The sequence below is a fragment of the Miniopterus schreibersii genome (assembly GCF_964146895.1).
Source record: "Miniopterus schreibersii genome assembly, chromosome: 20".
NCBI classification, from domain to species: domain Eukaryota; kingdom Metazoa; phylum Chordata; class Mammalia; order Chiroptera; family Miniopteridae; genus Miniopterus; species Miniopterus schreibersii.
In genome coordinates this window covers 17,009,522-17,030,867 of record NC_138122.1, presented here as the reverse complement: position 1 = coordinate 17,030,867, position 21,346 = coordinate 17,009,522, and the positions used below count along the sequence as shown (strand labels likewise).

Below are 21,346 nucleotides of genomic sequence, written 5' to 3'. Positions count from 1 at the left end.
TAGTGGAAGCCTATATTCCTTGGCTCATGGCCTCTTTCTCCATTTTCAAAACACTTCACTCCATCTCTTCTATGTCACTCTGACTCCTCCTATGTCCCCCTTAAAAAGAACACTGTAATGGCTTTGGGCCCACCCGGATAAGACTGGATAATCTGCCCATCTCAAGATCCCTAACTGCCATGTAAAGGAACATATTCAGAAATTCTGAGGATTATGATGAGGACATCTTTGGGGGCCATTATTCATCTTACTATGGTAGGTATAATCTGAGGGAAGTAATACAAAGTGCTCTGGAAACAAAGAAGGGCTGACTGCCCCAGAGGGAAGAATGCCCTAAGAAACCATAGCCTTAACATTAAATATGCAAATGAGCTAAACCCCATCTAACTTGGCAATCTCAGCCCCATTCCTTTAAATATGAAAACCACCTAAATCCCCATCTAGTCTCCAGACACCAAGCCAGCCAAGCCTCAGAAAGCTTGCACACCCTTCTAATGGAAATTACCGACTACTACCCTCCATTTCCTGGGCCAACAGCTGTGTACCCCTGACCTTGCCCTGGCTGGCTCACCAGTGGCATCTGAACCAAGGCACTCAATTTATGACATGGCCAGAAAGCTACAGTGTGGCCTAGCATCAACCCTCCAAAGTTACAAGAGAAGGAAATAGTGGGTCAATGAGACAAGAGGAAGCAGCCATTAGAACTATCTGGGGTCCTGATGACTCCCAGATCCAGCCATATACAACCTTGAAAACAAATCCCCTTTCCCATGAAGTAACTTGAGTGGGTTTCCTGTTCCTTGCAACCAAGGTGTCCCAACTTCCAGATCACAGGGCTGTACCCACCTATAATTTAACACTAACACTCAAGATTTAGACATCAGTATCTCTTGCGTTTTGTCAGTCAACATCTCTGAGTCTAAATATGGGAATAAGGAGATGAGGAACATTAGAGTCAGAAAGACCGGGTTGGGTCCCAGCTCTGACACTAACTAACCGTGTAACATTGGACAAATCACCTTAACTCCTTCAGCCTGGGTCCCTCACCTAAAACATAAGGGTGGTCAGAGGACCTAGCCCACAGAATCACTTTGAGGACTGGACAAGACCAACCAAGGGAAGGGCTTTACAAAGGGCCTCCTCGGTCACTGCTGGATCACCAGGACACACCCACATGCTTTAACTCCCATTTCTAAAACCCAAACATCTCTGAAAACTGAGTCACCCATAACTCATTTGACAGAAAAGACTGAACTTATATGCCTTAAAGTCTTCTCTATCCCTTTTACTGTGAATATCTGCTACAGAAATATTAATGCTTGGTTAGAGGACTCTGCTGGGTATTACACATAATACAGTTGATGTGCCCTGTCCCCTTCCTAAAATCAGGAAAACAATGGATTTTACAACTCATCTGGACCCAAGGTGGTCCTGTATCCTTTTATTATTGTGGTAAAATACACATAACATAAAATTTAACATCTTAACCACTTTTTAAGCACACAGTTCAGTGGGATTAAGTATTCACACTGTTGTACAATCATCACCACCATCCATCTCCAGACCTCTTTTCATCTTGCAAAATAGAAACTAATTAAACAATAACTCCACACACCACCCCCCACCCCACTCCTAGCAACCACCATTCTACTTTCTCTGTGAGTTCAACTACTCTAGGTACCTCCTATAAGTGGAATCCTATAATATTTGACTTATTTCCCTGAGCATAACTGTGGACCTGTATCTTTATGAGGGTGAAGATGAGAATTTAAAACAGGCCCGTGGTATGTGCACCAAAGTACCTACTGTCTCAGGAGGACTTTGGCAGCCAGTCAGTCTCTACACACTCCACCCCAACCTTGCAGTGCCCTTTTCCCTGCAACTTTCTAACGACCCTTTAGAATTTGTATGCGTCTCGCCCAGGCTGAGACCAAGGACACATCTTGAGAAACCTGGCTGGCAACAGCCAAGGTAGAGTGTCGTCAAAAGGCACATGATTTCAAGTACACACACAAAAAGGCATGCAACTAAAGAGCGGATCAAGCCAAAGCACAAACCCCAGGATCCATTAGGTTTTGAACTGTGTATTGATGACTCTGGAAAAGCAGCTGTTCCCATAAAGAAAACACAAATACAAATAAAACGGCAGCAGAGTTCAAGAAGGTACATCTTTCACATTAAACCAGTATTCATCAGACAGCAGCACATACAGCCAGGCACTTGGTGGTGCCAGCATCCTCCGGCTCCCCTTCATGGTGCCGCTTTCGACTAGTAGAAGGCTGGAAGGACGGAAAAGGGAGATATGTTCAAATAAAACCACTGGCTTCTTTAAGATTATCAAAGTTTCCCAGTATGCTCCCAGTAAATTTGGGGCATTTCATGTGAAACTTCTAGTACCAAGAATTACTGGTCGTCCTCACTGACATCTGAATCCCCACATCTCCCAGATTCAAACATGCTCATCAAAATGACATTTTTCTCCGTGGCTTCCGATCACTCAGTGATGTATACGGACAGTAAGCAGCACACCCAGCCTCCTCTTGGTCACCTTCTCCTAAATTATGAAGTTTAAAGAGGTGATGATGCCTTTCACTGGGAGCCCTAAGTCTTGCTCTTTTATGGGAAGACAGTCTTTATTGCATCTTTGTTTTCCCATTTATAAAATTGTGAAGGGAGAGGGGGGAGAGGAGTGTTATCATTCACCAAAAGAAGGCAGGACAGGAATGAACAGATATTAACTTATACTTACAAAGAACTTTGGAAAAGGAAAATTATAATCAATAAATCATCAACGACTCGCCCAAATTTTTCAACAAATTTCATTTTGAGCCTCTAATACAGTCTTTTAATCTTGCCTTGCAGGAGACTTTTTGAATGACAATCCCTAGCTGTGCTCCTCTAATGCATTAAGCATACTATTTATTATTAAATCTTCTAAGGGTGCTAGAGCAGATCACGCTGAAACAAAGTATCTACTACATTATTCTTTTTTTAAAAAACATAATATTATACAATTGCTATCAAAGACACTATTCAAACTCATCACCCTCGCTCACTGGCTCTTTAAACTTAGGCTCCACTTAATGACCATCATCTGGAATACCTGGGCTGGGAACTGGGGTAGAGCCGTTGACTTATTTTCTTCCAAAAGCAAATTTTGAAATTTTCTCTTCATGTCCTCATCCTGTAAAGAAATGAAAACCATAAGTAGGCTATGTTTGAGGGAAGCCCCTGGAAACAGAGAAGTGGGCAAAGACGTCCGGTCTATCGACCGAGGGGCATGCTCTTGCTGAAGCTCTGGGAGAGGGAGGACCACGTGCCTTCCCAGAGCAGTCTAATCAGCACTGCTCAATCAACACTGGCTGAATCAAAACCACATGCTTAAGAGCTCTTGGCGGGTCAGAGAGAACCACAGACCTAAGTAGTCAGAAGGCTTTCAGAACCAGCATCCCAGATCCTGACAGAGATGGCAATCAGGAGGCCAGAGGCTGGGGCTCACTCCATGCAGCATCTGAGTGTTTCCAGGAGGTCGCCCCCTCCCCCTGCCAACAACGAGGCCAGTTACTGGGGCCCTCCTAACAAACCAGCCCGGCACCCTGGGAAAATTCACCCAGCGAGTGCTGTACAAGTCGCCAGAAGGGACTTCAAGCCCACCCAGAGCTTGGGTCTAATTAGAAAGGAAGACACGTGAACAGGTCATAGCATTAAAAGTGTTTCTTGCTACTGGAAGAGGCGGCCTGGGGTAGGGGTAGGAAGTATACAGAGAACTCCCACCTCACCTCCCTGGATACACACTTCTACAGGGTTCGAGGATTTGCATCTGGTAGCACTGAGAGGTGGCCTGGTGCACCTCTCCCCACCTTCAGAAAGGTGAAACGTCATGACTAAGGATGTGGGCTTTGGGGCCAGCTGGAAGCCCAGCTCAGCCACTATAAGTAGTGTGTGCAGAATACACACCCAACGCTGCCTGATTGCAACGCTTGATGTACTTTCCAGCCCAACTCCCCCCACTTGGCATTCCTCCCACTAAGCCAAGTACACCACAGTGGGTGGGGGAAGGACATAGGAATGAAGGCCCCCAACATTCAGCAACTTTATGGCTATAGAAAAATTATACTGCTCGAGGATTCATTCACCTGTTCTATACCTAGTAGCTAGAATCACCTGCTTTCCACCACTGTTCACTGCATCACTCAGTGTGACTCCCCACTACCCATTCTGGATTCCACTGCACACTGTCCCTTGGGATCCCACTTCTCATGCAGTACCACTCTCAAAGGTCCATCCCTTATTTCTTCCTATACCCACTCACAGCCTCCATCAGAACTGCCCTCCTTGTCTTCCTCCCTGCCTGTCTACTTCACTCACCTGCCTTATCCATTCCGTGAACAAATTTTCCTGAGCACCATTAGACGTAAGACACTGTAAAAGGCACAGTAGCTTCCATATCAGAGGGACTCAATCAATGTTGAAAATTCTGTCCCCCCACTGTTATGGACTGAAATGGGAGGCAGGGGCTTTAAAGAAGTAATTACAAGTTAAAATGAGGTTGTTAGGGTGGAGCCCTAATCCAATATGATTGGTGAACTCATAAGAATAGAAAAAGATATCAGGGATGTAAATACACAGAGAACAGACCGTGTTGGGACAGAAAGAAGCCAGCTACCTGCATGGCAAGGAGAGGCCCCAAGAGAAACCAAACCTGAAGGCACCCTAAAATTGGACTTCTAGCCTCCAGAACTGTGAAAAAATAAATTTCTGTTGTTTAATCCACCCAGTCTGTGGTATTTTGTTACTGCAGGCCTAAAAAACTAATATACCTATATCATCCCCAGGTGACTCATTTTTTTAGACACCCTTTACACCATGTGAACCTGTGGAGACCTAAAGCCATGTGTAATGGCTCCCTTTCATTCGAAGGATCCCCAATACTCTGCACCTCCTACTACCACATGTATCAATGTATCAAAATGCTCTGTAGTGACTGTGGTCAGAGTTGGCCCCACCCAGATTGTCAGCTCCCCAAGGCAAGGACGTAAATCATTCTTCTTTGCATCCATAGTGCCCTAACAGTGCTTGACACATGAGCTCATTAACTGTCTTCTGAAAAAATAAATGCATGAAGAAATTTAACCACACTGAAACACCCCTCGTGTGGCAGCTCTTCAGTGCAGCCAAACAGAGGTGACCACAAGCCTATTTAGGCCTATATTTAAAACAAGTCATCAATTAGCAATACTATGTAAAGAGAGCTCTTTACCTTAACATATCACAGGTAGTAATGTGTATCTGTAAATACCCTTTCTTTGAAATGTCCACATGTATTCAAAAATACAAACTGTAATGTGCCTCAGAGGCAAGCAGGAAGGAATCCTCTATTTCAGGAAGTAAACATGAGGCAAAAAGTGGATCTAAAGGATGCTCCTAAAACTGGAGACTCGGCTAATGACAAAACAGACCAGAACTCAGATTCCCAGTGCTCAGTCCAATGCCAGACCCACAAAACCATTTGGTTTCTTCAAGAACACTGAATTTTCCCAAAATAAAACCTAAACTATCACTAGCAGATGATTTATGTGAGCAATCTGCATTCTTGTCTTCATTCAATGTTCACTCCACCTTTTGCTGAAAAACAAAATGTAGACAAAAGACTATTCAAGTGAGACCCCTGCGGCCGGGTTGAACTTCACCTTTCCCTGGGCTGTTAATAACAGTTTTCTTTTGAGACAAAAAAGTCCAAGAAAAATAGGCTATGCTTGCTCATAAATTTTGGGCAGATGCACACCCTGTTCCCAGGCCTAACTAGGCAGCTCCATTTTTTTTTTCAAGACTAACAGCTCCTTCTACTTCCACATCTGGCCCCCAATAGTTTCCCTATTAGGGCACATGAAAAGAGCCAAGAGGCATGTTTTTCTTTTTCATCAAAATTAAATCCCCGCATGCAAAGGCACCCTTTGTTTCCAAATGCCTTTTTCTCCGGTGTCCTGCTATTTCAAATCTGTGTGGTCTATTAAGTGCTAAATCACCTGACAGATTTCTTCAGGGGGGGACTGCTGTTTCCAGGACAACATCCCAAACACATATATCTACTTTTTAAATTTTTCTTTTAAGGATTTGTTGTTCTCAACCTAAGCTGCCCTGAGCCAAACTGTTAGGTGTGGGGGATTAGCAGAGAGAGAAAAAATGGAGACAGTCTTCCCAGAGTCCCAGAAGCACAGCGCTGAGACTGGATGGTTAATTTCTCCACCCCACAGGAAACAGACCAAATGAAAGTTCACAGAAAGGTGTATGGCTGTGCTGAATGGAACTGCACTTAAGACCTGACATCCATCAGAAAACCTGCCCGATGCTGTAGCTAATTCCTAAACCAAAGATTACCCCAGCAAAGCCACAGAGGAGTTCCAACTATAGCAGCTGGAATGAGGTCAGCGCATAATCTAATGGCAGCCACAACTCCCAGCAGGGACACAGAGGTAATGCACACTTGAAATGCACAGGTGACAGTCTACACTAATGGCATGCTTCCTCTCCATGAACAAGTGGGACCCTTGATATCCAATTCCTTGGGCTTAAGAAATAGATTCTCCCCCAGGGAGGCTGCCCTCCCCCTCCAACCCGTTGCTTCCTTGATTTAAAGTTGAAGATGGCTGGAATGCAGCCCATCCCACCTGTTCGGGGTAGAGGGTTTGAGGAAAGAGGGGAGCACAGCTCGGGGGACAGAGGTTCGCAGTTAGAACCACCTCTCAAAGGAACAACAGCCAAACTGCAGACCCAGGGAAGCCAAGTGGAACCAAGACAGGCCATGAAGTGAGCTTGTTCATCCAAGACCCACGAATCAAGTTAAAAAAGGTTGCACCCAAACACCACGCAAAGACAAAGACACACACATACACACACCTAAAGCTTAATCTAAAACAGCTGCGTCATTAAACAGACCCAAAAGGCAAAGGTTTCCACCTTCTTCATCTCTCGGACACAGTTCAGGGCTGCCCTGTATTTTATGCTACAAGGCATTGACCCACACCCACCTGAAGCCACGGGTGTTTTAAAGCTTCTTCTGTCGTAAACCGTGCCTTTGGATCCACGACCAACAACTTCTTGATAAGGTCGAGAGCTAAAGCAATAAGAAAATTTGGTAAATCACAGTGAGAAGGGTAAATACATTCAATCAGCAATATTAGAATGTGCCAGAATCACAGGCCAACATCCAAAAAGAAGAGAGAGGGGCTGAGGTCATCGAGGAGTCAGCAGGTATGGTGGGCAGCACCCCCTAATATAATATCACTCTCTGTATTCATCAGAGTGCTCTGAGCACACCAGGAATGACCACCTCTCTCTGCTCAGAAATCATAACCTCTTTCCTCTCTGACCCTCCTCTCATTGCTGGATGCAAGTTCAAACTAATTAAAGCTGAACTTCCACCCAGTTCTAAGACATTCAGGATACAGAGCCAGCTCTCCCTGAGACCCACAGATTGATGGTTCCTCAGGCCGGGAGAGGGTCCTGGAACTGCAGGCTTGGCAGACAGAAAGCTTGACGGCCAGCAACAAGTGGAGGCTGGCTTGTCTAGTGCAACAATATTATTCCTTAGACACTGACATTTAACACGATCATCTACATCTACGTTACATTATTTGTCATTTAGTTTTAGTTTCCTACTTTTTTCTTTGAGAATTACAAAGTTACACATTTAAATTCTTAAACACAAAGTAACTAATTACATTTACTCTTATGTGTTTACTTATTCAAAGGAAACCTTGTAACTAAAAGTTACTTACTATTTTGAACACTTAAATAGGTACCAGGTACTTGTGTATGTTACACTTAACCCTTACAAAAACCCTTTAAGGTAGGGGTTTACTGTGTCCCCTTTACAAATAAAGAAAATGGAGACTCAGAGAGTTTAAGCAACTTGCCTAAGGTCACATAGCTAGGAGTAGCAGACCCAGGACTTGAGTTGAGATCTGTGTGGCTTTGGAGCCTGTGCTCTTTAATACCTTCCGTTGCCTCTCAAACGGTGCAAAACAACAGGAAATAACAACAAAATTGACAGGAGAAAAACATAATGGAATTGGAAAAGAAACTCTCCCACCACAGCACACACACATGTCAGCAAACCATAAATTCTTAACCCTTTCGTATCCATACCCTTCTCTGAGACCTCTGCCCAGACTTCGGGAATGAAGTTGTATTTTCCACTGGTGATCTGATCCTTCAGTGACACTTGAGTCTTATGCTCAGAGAAAGGTGGATACCCACTAAGGCTTAATATTGGTAAAGAAAGAAAGGAAAAGAAATCAAGTGGCATTCTCAGTGGCATTTGGATATATAGATTTTTTTTTTTTTCAGTATAATGAAAAATTAGACTTTTCTGTAAATCAATGGTCAAAAAAAAGTGACCTAATTTAAACACAGCCCTCTACCTGGACACGTTTCTGATTTCACCTAATTAACTCCAACCAGACTCTGAAGCAATGAAAACCTTTCTTACCAAATAAAAAGAATAACTCCTAAACTCCAGCAGTCCACAGCACGGTTATATCCGGCAGTCCCAAAGGAATTAAGAACCTCAGGAGCCAAGTAGGTAGGGGTACCACATAAGGTTTTCATAAGAGAGGTCTCCCCCAATATCTTGGACTGCCCAAAATCAGTAATCTAAAATTAAAGACAAAAAGGAATCATTTTTAATGATAGCATAAAATAAAAAGATAAATATAATCTGCCAGTCCCAAAAGGCATGCAGGTTAGATCAGTTTCTATCCTACAGTTCATGTCTACTGTGAATCTGAAATCTACAAGTTTGTGTCTAATTTAAGGCAATTCTGAGCTTTGCAAGTTATTTAATTTTGCTTAAATTAAAATTCCTGAGCCAAGAAGCTTCAAGGCCCAGGCTTTTTTCCAATTTATCTGTGTTCTCTGTAACCTTACAAAAGGTTTATTACCCTTATCACAGACATTCCAGGATTCTTATTAGTTATGCATGGTTCTTCTTAGACCCGTGTCTTAACCTTGGCTGCACACTGGAATATCTGAGGAGCTTGGAAAAAACACTTACTCCTGGGTGTCACCTTCAGGGATCCTGAGGACCAGCCTGGATGTCATTTTATTTATTATTTATTTATTTATTTATTTATTTATTTATTTATTTATATTTTTTAAACAATAGGAGATTCCAAAATGAAGCCAGGTTTAGGAAGCATTGCCTCAGACAGAAAGGAGAAGATGGGATGTAATTCACTCATCCATTTAGACAGCCCTCCCTCCCTCTGAACACAAAAGTGGCTTGGCTTGTACACAGTGGAGCTCAACAAATGCTCATTAGAATCTGAATTGAAGCAATACTACCTGATCTGTAAAACTAATTGCTAAAAGTGGAAAGACCAAGTTCTCGACCTCTTTGTGCTCCTACTTTTCACTTGATGAATTAAAAAAGTCTCTGAACAGAAATCTACTGGAATGGCCACATACAGAACATACATTTCTTACCTTTATAAGACAGTCCTCTTTTTGAGATGAGAGGAGAACGTTCTCTGGCTTTAAATCCCGATGTATAATACCATTTTCATGAAGGTACTACACAGAAAGGGAGGCAAGACCTTAGATTTATGGAGTACACGTGTGAGTAGAGACAACACACACACATACACACAAACACACACGTCTTACATCTGGGTGAAACTGTAAGCCATGTTACTCATAAATATATTGCCCCAAATCATAGAAAACTCCTGGGTAAAGGGGTTAGTGTTTACAACTTGTTTTCAAGAAATCTTTAAAAAGTACAGAAATGAAAAAGGCAACTTATGATAGCAGGTGGACATTTTATTTCACTTTTCAAGATAAGTATCCTTTCGGTTTGGCAGAAACATAAGCTGTCAATTTCAATAATAAAAAAATATAAATGGGTGATATAAAACATTTTGAAGGCCATATTATAAAGTAAACCATAAAAATGCCACCAAAGTGATATATTTGCTTATTCCAACCCTGAGAATAATATTTTTAAAGGGAATCTGTAAAGTACATATTGTAAATTATTTGTTTAAATACTCAGAGTTAACAAATGCGTCAATGCAAAGAATTACTTAGCCTTCAAAAACTCTATGGTCTGAAATACAGATGCTCCTTGACTTACAATGGGGTTACATCCTGATAAACCCATCATAAGTTGAAAATATCTTGTCAAAAAGCTTTTAATACACCTAACCTACAAAACATCATAGCTTAGCCTAAATGTGCTCAGAGCACTTGCATTTGTCAACAGTTGGGCAAAATCATCTAACACAATGAACACCCTGCAGAGTATCAGTTGCTTACCCTGGAGGTCATGTCTGTGGCTCCCTGCCACTGCCCAGCATCAAGAGAGTTTCCTACTGCATATCACTTGCCCAGGAAAACATCAAAATTCCAAACTGGAACGATGGTTTCTACTGAACCTTTATGACTTTTGCACCATCATAAAGTCAAAAAATCTTAAGTCAAACCACCTTAAGTTGGGGACCTGTAGTATGTTGATATGTACACTAAGTCATATTTCATTAATAAAATAATTTCCCAAGTGCACTGATCTGCACTCATTTCAGCTTAATATTCTTGATATAAGGGAGGGAATAAATCATTGAGAGAGTAAAGAACTGGTTAGCTGTTCATAGGCTTCAATTTTCTCTCCCTGGCTATCCCTCTGGCCTAGAACAAAAATTCCTCTGAACACATGCACTGGGAATGGAACCTGGTGAAGCCCCAGGGAGGGCAAGCCCAGGTGGACCAGCCCCAGGAAAATGTCCCTCGATCCTCACTCAGTGCAAGAGCTGGTCCCAACCTCCGCATTTCCTACAAGCATTTTCCTGCCCCATTTTCCAAGAAGAAACCTTAGCTGAGAATCACAACCAAATTTGGTTAGAGAAAGGCTGGTGTTCTTTGAAGCGGGCAGAATTGCCACCCGCTGTTCCTCCATGCAGCACTTTCATGGAATCAAGAGAAGGCAGTGCACATGCCTGCCCGCCCACCTGCGTTAACAGGATGCTGCATATGAAGGGGAGCAATCAGAGTGTCACAGTCACCCCCAACTTGCCAGCCTTGTCCTCTTACCTGCTCCTCTCATAAAGAGATAAGGGGGATTCTACAAGGGTCAGGCAGAAGCAGAGATCAATGCTCCTCCACAGGTACCTCCAAGCGAAAGAGAAGACCCATGGGACCATGTTTTTATTTATTTAACTCCCTTTCTTTCTCTCTCTCTCAAACTTCACAGCAAGAGCTTTCTCTTCTGAGTCAAAGGGGGGGATGTTTTTGCCAAGAACAGAACAAACAACACACACACACACACACTCTGTTCTCCAAGTTTTCATCCATCCATGCCTCACTTTCTAATTCAGAGAGTAATTCACCTACAAGAAAAGTTGCCATAAGCACTGTGGGCTTCCTACCTGTACAGCCAGGAGCATCTGGTAAAAATAGAGTTTGCACGTAGCTTCTTTCAGGCGTCTGTTCCCCACCACCCTGTCAAACAGCTCACCTCCTTCCATCCTGAAACACACAGGCAAAGTGGGGGTTTGTGCCTGGAGGGAAACTCACTTGGGTGGACAATAACACAAACAAAACACAGTCATTAAGACAAGCCATATTTATTGACTTTGATTGTAAATCAATTAGGTAATAAGCTTCATCCATAACGAAGATGTCCCCAGAGGAAACTAAGAACAAGGGAAGATGGGAAGACAATGCAGTGGGCATTGGAGACACTTGGGGAGCTCTAAAACTGACTCAGTGGATCGGAGGCAGAGCCCAGGAGTGTGCATTTTAATCACACTCTCCAGAGGATTCTGAGACTGGTATAGGGCAGCAAGCAAGAGTATATAATCGGATAATCAAGGGACTAAACCCCAACTCCACAACTTCCCCACTGGGGGCGCTTTGGGCAAGTTAGGTAACCTCTCTGATCTTGTTTCTGCCTCTTAAAAACAGGGGGATGATCCCACCAAATACTTTGACAGCTGTTGAAAAACTTAAGAGATAATTGATGTAGACGGCACAGTGCAGATGTTTGGCAAGGTTACTCAATCCCTCTGCACTTGTTTCCTGTGCTGTAAAGTGGGGCTAAAAGTAGTTACCCACCAGTAACTTGTAAGTAACCTGGATGACTTATGAAGGTTAAATGACTCAATCCATGTAAAGTGCTTACAGCAGTACTTGGCTCAGAGAAAGTGCTTAATTAGTATCAATTATTGTATTATTATTTACTATTATTAAACTGTTTTAACTAGGCCCAGTCAGGTACCATTCTCCTTGTTAACAGCAACAGCTATTCCCTCCAGCCCCACAAGGGCTGTCCAGTTTCTCCTAATGCTTTGATCAGGACGGTTGTTTACTGTATAATCTTAACAGGCAACCTGCATAGCCAGTGTTTGCCACTCGGGAAGCAAAGCCTTGCCTGTCTGCCCCAACAGCCGCTCCCAGAAACATGACATATTTATGCAGGAATGGACATCAGGCAGGCTTCTTCCAGGAATGAGGCAGAAAATTATTTTGGTCATACCAAATAAAACAGGACTCTATCGCCACTGAAATAAACCAGCACCTTGAAGACGCTCAGGTGTCTCCATGCAACCTGGTACTATGATCCCGAGCAGGTAAGTCCATCAAGGCAGGTATTTCAGAGTAATAATATCCACCTGTGGCTGAGGACCTAAGTGTGCCAGGTGCTCTGCTGGGGGCTTTCTGCCCTTCACAGTATTTATTCCTCATGACTCTGCAAATGGGGAATCATTAGTACCCCATTTAACACCAGGTGAAGTCAACTAACAGTGAGCAGTCAGCTAGTCACCTGCAGAGTGTGGTTCAAACCCAGGCCTCAGATCCAGGGCTGGAGCGTCTACCTGCCTTTGGAAATACTGGAAGGGTTTCAGATGTGATACTAAGCCCCTCAAGCACTTTGTGGGCCCCACGACCACACACATAGGTTGAGCGTCCCCAGGATGAGAAATACAAGCCAGCATTAGTCTTTCAATAAGGATTTAAATGGAAACAAATAAAAAAAGCTTACTACTTACAGTTCCAAAACAATATAAAAATCTTCAGCATCAAAAAAGTCTTTAATCTTGATGATACAAGGCTAAAAGAGGGGGGGAAAGGACAAGTAGTGAGAAGCCCACAAGAGGAAAACCACAAGAGTAGGACTCGCAGCATCTGCCCAGAGGGTCAGGGAGGCCAAGACCAGGCCTTTGGCCCCGACCTGGGACACTGTGAAGTTCATGCAGAGAAGGCAGAAAAGAATGAATCTGGCTCCTCAGTGAGAATGTAAAAGAAACTCGCCACCCCACCAAGTTGGCGAGGGACCAGTTCACGTCTCACACATAAGGATGGCACCAAGGAAGGCTGGGGGGTTTCCTCCCAGCCCTCCTCACTGTCCCAGAGCCTACTCAAGGACTTCTCATAACCTGGAGGAGCCCGACAAATAGCACGAATGTATCGAGGCCGGGTGGGTGCCGGCCATCCCGCCAGACAACGGGCTATTCAGCTCTTCGTGACTGCAACCACAGGGGAGCGGGAACCCCATGTGACAAGCTCCTCCCATTTCTCAAGGGAAGAGGAAAATTGAAATTCCAGTTTCATAAGAACGCTAAATCACATCTACGGGGTGAGGGAGACACACACAAATGGCTGGCAAGTTTTTGATTCTGATCAATGCAGGAATGCATAGAACATTAAAGAACAGTATTGTATAGTGTAAATGCATATTTATAGTATGACTTTTATGCTTGGAAAACAAACCTCTTGTTTTTAACAGAAAAAGGACAGGCAATTAAAGCTCAGTGGTTAGGGTAAGTAAAAGCTGTGGTATCTATCAGGGACACCCCCTACTCCCCAGCAAAGAGGACTGTGATTGTATCAGAACAAAGGGGAGAGAGCTATAAGATTTTTAGATTTTAGATTTAAGAGTAGCAAAATTCACCAGAGCAATCTTCCTACAAAGCAAATTTCACCACATCAGTCACTCTGATTAAAATCCCCCGAGGGGTACCTTCCCATGGTGAACTCTTACACAGCAGTGAATGACCACTGTGTAATCTTGGAAACATAACGTCGAGAGGAAAAGGCAAGTCACGAGAAGCGTCAAAGAGCATGAAGTGCTTCCGTGAACTCATGTTTTCATTCTTAAGTGGCAAATCCAAAGGTGTTCACCTTACCGGTTTGCTTTGTAATTTACATGTACTACTTTACATGTGTCAAATATTACAAAATATTTAAAGGAAGGAAGGGAGGAGAGCACCCAGAGGGAGGGGAGGAGGTGGGAAGGCAGAAAGGAAGGCACACTCGAAGAAAATTGTTGGCTCTGTGCTGCCTGGAGACTAAAATCCCACCCACCACCCAGCCTCATCTCCTGCTTCAGGTCCCACACCCCCTCTTCTCCAGGCCACCAAACTCGGCGGTCACCCCAGAGTCCTTGCGCTCTTTCCTGGTGTCACACCCCTGCCTGGTGATCCAGCCCTCTGGGCACACTTGGCCTCAGGCCTCAGGCCCCAGCTAAAAATATCCCCCGCACAACCCACGCACACATCCAGCAGCGGTCAGAATCCGTGGCCCACGCTGCATCCTCAGCAGCTGACTCCCCACCAGGCCGGACGCTCCGGGAGGGCAGACAAAGGAAACTCACACAGAGCACAGGCTCTGCATGGGTGAGTCAAGTTATCGATCTTTCTAGGACCAACACTCAGCATAGCAGTAGGCACACGGGAGACACGCACAGGCTGCCCGATTAATACCAATAACGTCAGTATCAGATACGCCGCCCGCTGATGCTAGACTGCCAGCCAGTTCGGTCATGGAACGTGTGGCCATGGGCATCAGGCTGACAGCAAACAGTTCCACCACTCCTTACCTACAATCACAGTATACTCAGCTCTGTGGGAACATTTGTTATTGTCACAGTAATGAAAACACTGAATATGGGCTGCGGTATGATTAAGGGGACTAGAAAGGACAGATAAAATTCTCATGTAGCCCGGCCGGGCGTGGCTCAGGGGTTAAGCGTCGCGACCTAGGATCCAGGCGATCAGGGTTCGATTCCCGGTCAGGGCACATGCCCCGGTTGTGGGCTTGATCAATGACTCTCTCATCATTGATGTCTCTATCTCTCTCTCTTCCTCTCCTTTCCTCTCTCTGAAATCAATAAAGATATATTTAAAAAAAAAAAAAAAAAAATTCTCATGTAACCATCACAGGAAAGCAACATGCTACCGAAAATAAACCGAGACAGCAGTCTATGTATATTACGTAGGAATATGGAGGTAAATTCTTTTTGAAGAGTTTTGAAATGTTTGCAGAGAAGGAGATTAGGAGAGATGAGCACCTGCTGCTTGCATAATAAACCTTTTAGCACTCTTTAGGTTATATGCCTGTGGTGTCTTGACAAAATAAAAAGGAGAACATGGAAAAAGAAGAGATTAAAGGGAAAAATGAGAACTTCTTGGTTCCGCTTGGCTTCCTAACAGGCAGTACCCACCTGGGAATGGGTGTAGCTGGAAGCTGATAAAGCATAAAGCGGTGCCCAGGGTCACTGGCTGGAGCTGGCACAGCTGAAAGTGTATCTCAGGAACCAGAGGCTACTAGGTCGACAGAGAGAAGTTTGTTTTGTTTTGTTTTTTAAATATATTTTTATTGATTTCAGAGAGAGGAAGGGAGAAGAAGACAGAGTCAGAAACATCAATGATGAGAGTCATTGATCCGCTGCCTCCTGGATGCCCCCAACTAGGGATTGACCCTGCAGCCCGGGCATGTGCCCCAACCGGGAATCGAACCGCGATCTCCTGGATCCTAGGTCGATGCTCAACCGCTGGCCGGGCAGACAGAAGTTTAAGGAATCACAGATCTCTATCATTCCCCAAGTGTGTTCTCTGTGCTGAAAGCTGTACAAGCACATCTCATTTCATTCTCACACTGACCTTTGAGGTAAGTATCTTTATTCCCTCCACTGTACAGATGAGGTTCAGAGGAAGGCTGAAAAGCAAAATGACCTTCTCAGAGCCAGGTGGCAGAGAGGAGACGGAATCCCAGGTCTGTCTCTCCACCAGGCTGAAGCCACAGGAGAAGAGGGATGGCTGAGTCCATGTGTGCTCAATGCCTGACACAATACGTCTAACAACTGAGTGAATCAGTGTCTGACTCCAAAGGCCAGGCTCTACTGGGCTACCAGGCTCTACCCATTGTTCTGAAAACGAACTCATGAGCCCCTATTTAATTCCCAAGGGCTTCCAAATGCCCTTGTACATTGCCAAGTAATATCTCCAAGGACATTTTTAGGGTTCTAAATTTCTCTCGACTACAATGGACATGGGATCTATATAAATGTTATGTTTGGGGATCCTTCAACATCAGAAAATTCTCTGAGCATTCAAAGTATTTATCTTAGGGGTATGTTTGAGACAATCCCACCCCAGAAAATTAGAGGGCTCCTCTCTTTAACAAGAGATTCCAGATGCCTTGGAAAAAGGAGAGTTCAGAGAAGAGAAAGGAGTGGCAAGGGAATTAGAAGAAAGCCAAGCAGGAGGGTCAACCATTTGGATTCTCACCAGTTTTCAGATCTACCCATGAGTTCGAAAGGAACCAGTTGAATGGCTGGGTCAATGACAGTGATTCTGTAAGTTTCTATTTGTTTGGGGGATTAGAGGAGGTGAGAGAACAGAGAAGAAATCTTTTTGTTGCCTGTAGGTTAAAATAAGATCATCCTTAGCTGGACAGACTGAGAGGTCTTGTTTCAAGTTTAACTCTAGTACCCAGCTAGCTTATGACTTCATGGAGGCTCATGAATTAATGAAGAAATAGAAAGAACAAAATAAAGAAAGATGGGATCAGTCCCATAACTCTAACTTCTCTTCTTACATCTTTAAAGTTAGACACTTTCCATTGTAACAAGGTCATCATCAGTGCACAAAAAAAGATAGGAACTATTAACACTGACGCCATTTAATCAGATTTAAACACAAGTTGTTGTCAACCGTATTGGATACCCTTGAATATATTTTATTTACTCCAACTGAGATAAATGGAAACCAGCACTATCAAAAGGTATTTAGAGGTGTTAAAACTTCAGGTATAATCAAACCAAATTTACTGAATTAGCATTGTCTTCCCAAACATAATCAGTTGATAAAGTCCGTATGGGATATAAAATTTAGGAGATTGACTATGTTTCCTGTTAAGAACTAAATCAGTACAAATATCACATAATTAACTATGAAATCATTACACAGTATTGTCCTTTCAAAAGTTCAGGGTAAAGCTCTTTACAGCTAAATGACAACACACGAATGCATGCATGTGTATACACATGTACACACACAATTAAGGAACTCAGGTTAATACCAGCTTTATTACATTTAAATGTTTTGCACTCCTCCCGTATTTTGAGATAAATGATTTTAAATATGGGCCATATTTGACAGCAATACTTACATGATTTAATTTTTTCAAAATTTCAATTTCTGTTTCAACATTTCGAGCCGGATCCTTTGATAAATAAAATAACATTAGAGTTTATTAATAATAATAATAATAGCCAATATTTAGAAAATGTTTACAGTTAAACTTAGTTGAGTAATGGTTGCCTAGTTCCAAACCCAGCCCTACTCAGACAGAATAATCAAAGCCTAGGGGTGAATGATTTAAACAACTCACTTAAAATCACTGTTAAGTGCATGGCAAGTAAGAAGCATTCAATAAATGACCAGGCTTTTATGCCAACCTCTTTATTTAAAAGAGTCATGTCACATAAGCCTCATAATCCTCAAGTGAACAAGGTTCTATAATAATCCACATTTTAAAGATGGAACAACTGAGGCTCAGAGAAAGGAAGCCACTTGCTCCAGTTCCCACAACCAAAAACAAGTATTTCCACTGTCTCATGCTTACCTGCTAAATTCTGCTTGTCTCGTTAGCTGTGGAATTGTTGGCAGTCACAAAAATCATTTTAAAAAAAAACAAAACCACTAACAAAAATGTTATTTAATTGAACTATATGAAGAAACTGTCAAGTCAAATATCTCATAATAGAGCAGACACAGGTTTCAATTTCAACTGCAAGCTGACATGTTTATTGAGACTCTTAACTAGAGGAAGCTTCAGGGTACTGGAGTTGTTCTCAATTACAATTCCAAAAGGATGAATCGAGTGTTACTCAACCTCATGGACTACACCCTCCGAAAGCACAGAGGATATAGAGTTACATATTTATGTAAAATGGACTTCAGCTAAGAAACCCAGATGTTTAATTTTAAAAGCCTGCCTCTTCCTGTAAGCCGTTAAACTCATTACTAAGTCAGGGTGTGCTATGATGATAGAGGTCTAAGAGAGTTCAAAATGATTTGAAAGATGAAATTAAGAACTAAAATTTTGCTGCAAGTCATTAAGAATCTGGTAGGTATTTTCTTTCTCCACAAATGGGAAACAAATCCAGAATCACAAGGGAAAAGATCTATAACAAAGTGAACACAGAAAGGAAATTCCTCTTGCCATGTGAGAATGGCATTGTCTTAGGGGGAAAAAAATTGATTTTTAAAGAATGTTAAAGTATAATAGCCAGAAACAGCTGGTCACAGAGGAAACAAGATTACCGGTCACATTTTACATTACTTTGTTGAGTCGTGTTGAAAGTCCAATACATTTGGCCATTTCATTCATGCAGTAAAAGTGTATTACATAAAATGTAATAAAATGAATGGCTAGTATATAAAGAGACTATTAAAATAATTTAATTAAGATTGTAAAAATCTATAACCACTAAGATATTTATTGCCACATTACCAGAAGAACAAAAAATTGGAAATTATCTAAATGATCAACCAGAGAAATGGTTGAATTAATTATGATAAACTCAATAAAATAAGAGACTTGACCATCAAAAAGGATATATTAAGGAAAAGTTTATGTATGCATTAATGCTTGTATGGAAAAGCAGAATACAAAATTGTATATACAATGTGATTTCAACCATCTAAAAACATGAATTCATATGAACAAAGACTAGAAAGGAAAAAGAAAACTGAAAACAGCTGTGGGGTTACAGTGGTGGGAATATGGCTGGAATTTTTTCCCCCCTAATTTTCTTTCATTTATTGTAAAAACAGTCTTGTGATAACTTAGAAGGGAAAAAAATCCAACTTCCTGATAGTACATTATTATATACAACCAATTATTTTTTGGAACCAAATTAATCTATAAATTTCTAGATTAGTTGAATACACTAAAGAGTTTTCAATATTCTTTGATACAAAGTCACATACCTGAGCAGTAAATTCTTCCTGACATTGAAAATCACCACTCCAAAATTATTCTGGGAAATTAAGAAGTGTTAAGAACTGCTGAGCAGCCAAACACAGGTACTTACTGCCTCTTTCTCGGAGCCAATAGCAAACTTCCTTTTGCTGATGATCTTTATGGCTACTTTCTTACATGTTTTCCTCTCAAAAGCTAGCTTCACCTCACCACAGGCACCACTAAGGGGGAAAAACATAGAAAGTGATTGTCAGAAAGTTTTTAATCAGGAGACCCACCACTCCCGAGTTGGCCTCAACTATTACAAGATAAAGGCGGTCCAGTGCTCACTTCGGCAGCACACATACTAAAAACTTGGAACAATACAGAGAGCATTAGCATGGCCCCTGCACATGTTCTCTCCCTCCCCCCCATGTGCGCACATACACAAGCAGTCAATACACATCTTTCCATTGTCCCTGTTAGTAGAGAACAGGGTGAAACCTCACCAACCTAACATGTCAAAGGCCTAAGTGAATGTGGACTGGGGTCAGCTCCAAATTCCACCTTTTAAGCTGATACAGGCCTATCTGCCCGTCACTCCACATGGTAAACTTCTCATAAAGACACTAAGAAAAACTAAGAACAAACAGAAATGACTTATCCCAGAAACATCAAACAAAACAGAGTCCTAGTCAAAAATGAGCGCCTGAAACGAGTTACAGCAAACAATATTTGCAAATTAATTACTTTCATAGATGCATTTCTTTGTTTTCAAAGAAAGTGCATAAGCAGTTGATGCCATGAAGTGCATCCTAAATAATATCACAATACCTAAGAAGCCAAAGGTATTACACAATTAACCTGCTTGCAGCAAACTCAAAAATTTGCAATTAATTGCGATACTATAATAGAGAAGAAATGCTAACCTAGGGTAGTTAATCCTATGTAGGCTCTGTTCTCCAAAGCTTGGGTCAGCCCAAGGTCATGCCTACTTAACCTGGTTGAAGTAGACCATTATAACTATTACAGGTTTTGGGGTGGTGTAAAGGGTCTGCCAAGACATCTTTTTTTATTGTGTATTGTGTATATATATAACATAAAATTTACCATTGTAATCATTTTAAAGTGTACAATTCAGTGGCATTAAGTACATCTATAATGTACAACCATCACCCCTATCTAGCTCCAGAATATTTTCATCAGCCCAAACAGAAACCCCATACACACAAAGTACTCACTCTCCCATTCCACCCTGCTCCCAGACCCTGGCAACCACTCATCTGCCTTTTGTCCATGAATTTGCTTATTTTGAATATCTCATTAACAATAGAATCATACAATATGTAGTTTTTTGTGACTGGCTTCTTTCACCTGGCATGTTTTCAAGGTTCATCCATGCTGTGGCATGTATCAGTATTTCATTCCTTTTTATAGCTAAATAATATTTGACTGTATCAATATATCACATTTGTTTATCCACTCACTTGTTGATGGACCCTTGGGTGGTTTCCACCTCTTGGCTATTGTGAATAGAACTGAAATGAAGATCCATGCACATGTTTTTGTTTGAACACCTGTTTTCAATCGAGGGGGGGGAATATACCTACAAAGGGAGCTGCTGGGTCATGTGGTAATTCTATGTTTAACATTTTGAGAAACCACCAAATTATTTCCCCCAGTGGCTGCACCATTTTACATTTCCCACCAGCAGTGGATGGGGGAGTTCCAATTTCACCACATCCTCACAAACACTATTTTCCATTTCTTTATCATGGCCATCCTAGTCAGTGTGAAGTGGTATCTCAGTGTGGTTTTGGTTTGCATTTCCCTAATGACTAATGATGCTAAACATCTTCTCATGTGGCTTTTGCTCATTTGTATATCTTCTTTGGAGAAACATCTACTTACATCCTTTGCCCATTTTTATATTGGGTTACCTTTTTGTTGTTTAGTTGTTAAGAGTGCTCTACTCTGGATACAAGATCCTAATGAAATATGACTTGTAAATATTCTCTCATTCTGTGAGTTGTGTTTCAATCTCCTGACAGTTTTTGATGCTCAAAGTTCTTAAATTTGGTGAAATCTATCTATTTTTTCT

General features: G+C 42.1%; 1 protein-coding gene across 3 annotated transcripts in view; it reads right to left on the bottom strand.

The window, feature by feature from the left end:
- Nucleotides 1-1,405: 1,405 nt before the first annotated feature.
- The window catches only part of CHEK2 (checkpoint kinase 2), a 29,249-nt gene continuing 9,308 nt past the window's right edge, over nt 1,406-21,346 (bottom strand). For 2 of the 3 annotated variants that reach the window (XM_081122513.1, XM_081122512.1), the window contains 10 exons: nt 19,379-19,487; nt 17,449-17,502; nt 13,047-13,108; nt 11,424-11,523; nt 9,487-9,573; nt 8,492-8,655; nt 8,149-8,264; nt 7,029-7,114; nt 3,104-3,184; nt 1,406-2,279 (listed from right to left, as the gene is read on the bottom strand). In XM_081122513.1, coding sequence (XP_080978639.1) covers nt 2,193-2,279; nt 3,104-3,184; nt 7,029-7,114; nt 8,149-8,264; nt 8,492-8,655; nt 9,487-9,573; nt 11,424-11,523; nt 13,047-13,108; nt 17,449-17,502; nt 19,379-19,487 — 946 coding nt within the window. In that variant the 3' untranslated portion in view covers nt 1,406-2,192. The remainder of the gene's footprint in view (nt 2,280-3,103; nt 3,185-7,028; nt 7,115-8,148; nt 8,265-8,491; nt 8,656-9,486; nt 9,574-11,423; nt 11,524-13,046; nt 13,109-17,448; nt 17,503-19,378; nt 19,488-21,346) is intronic. The other variant, XR_013997771.1, reaches the window with a different exon arrangement.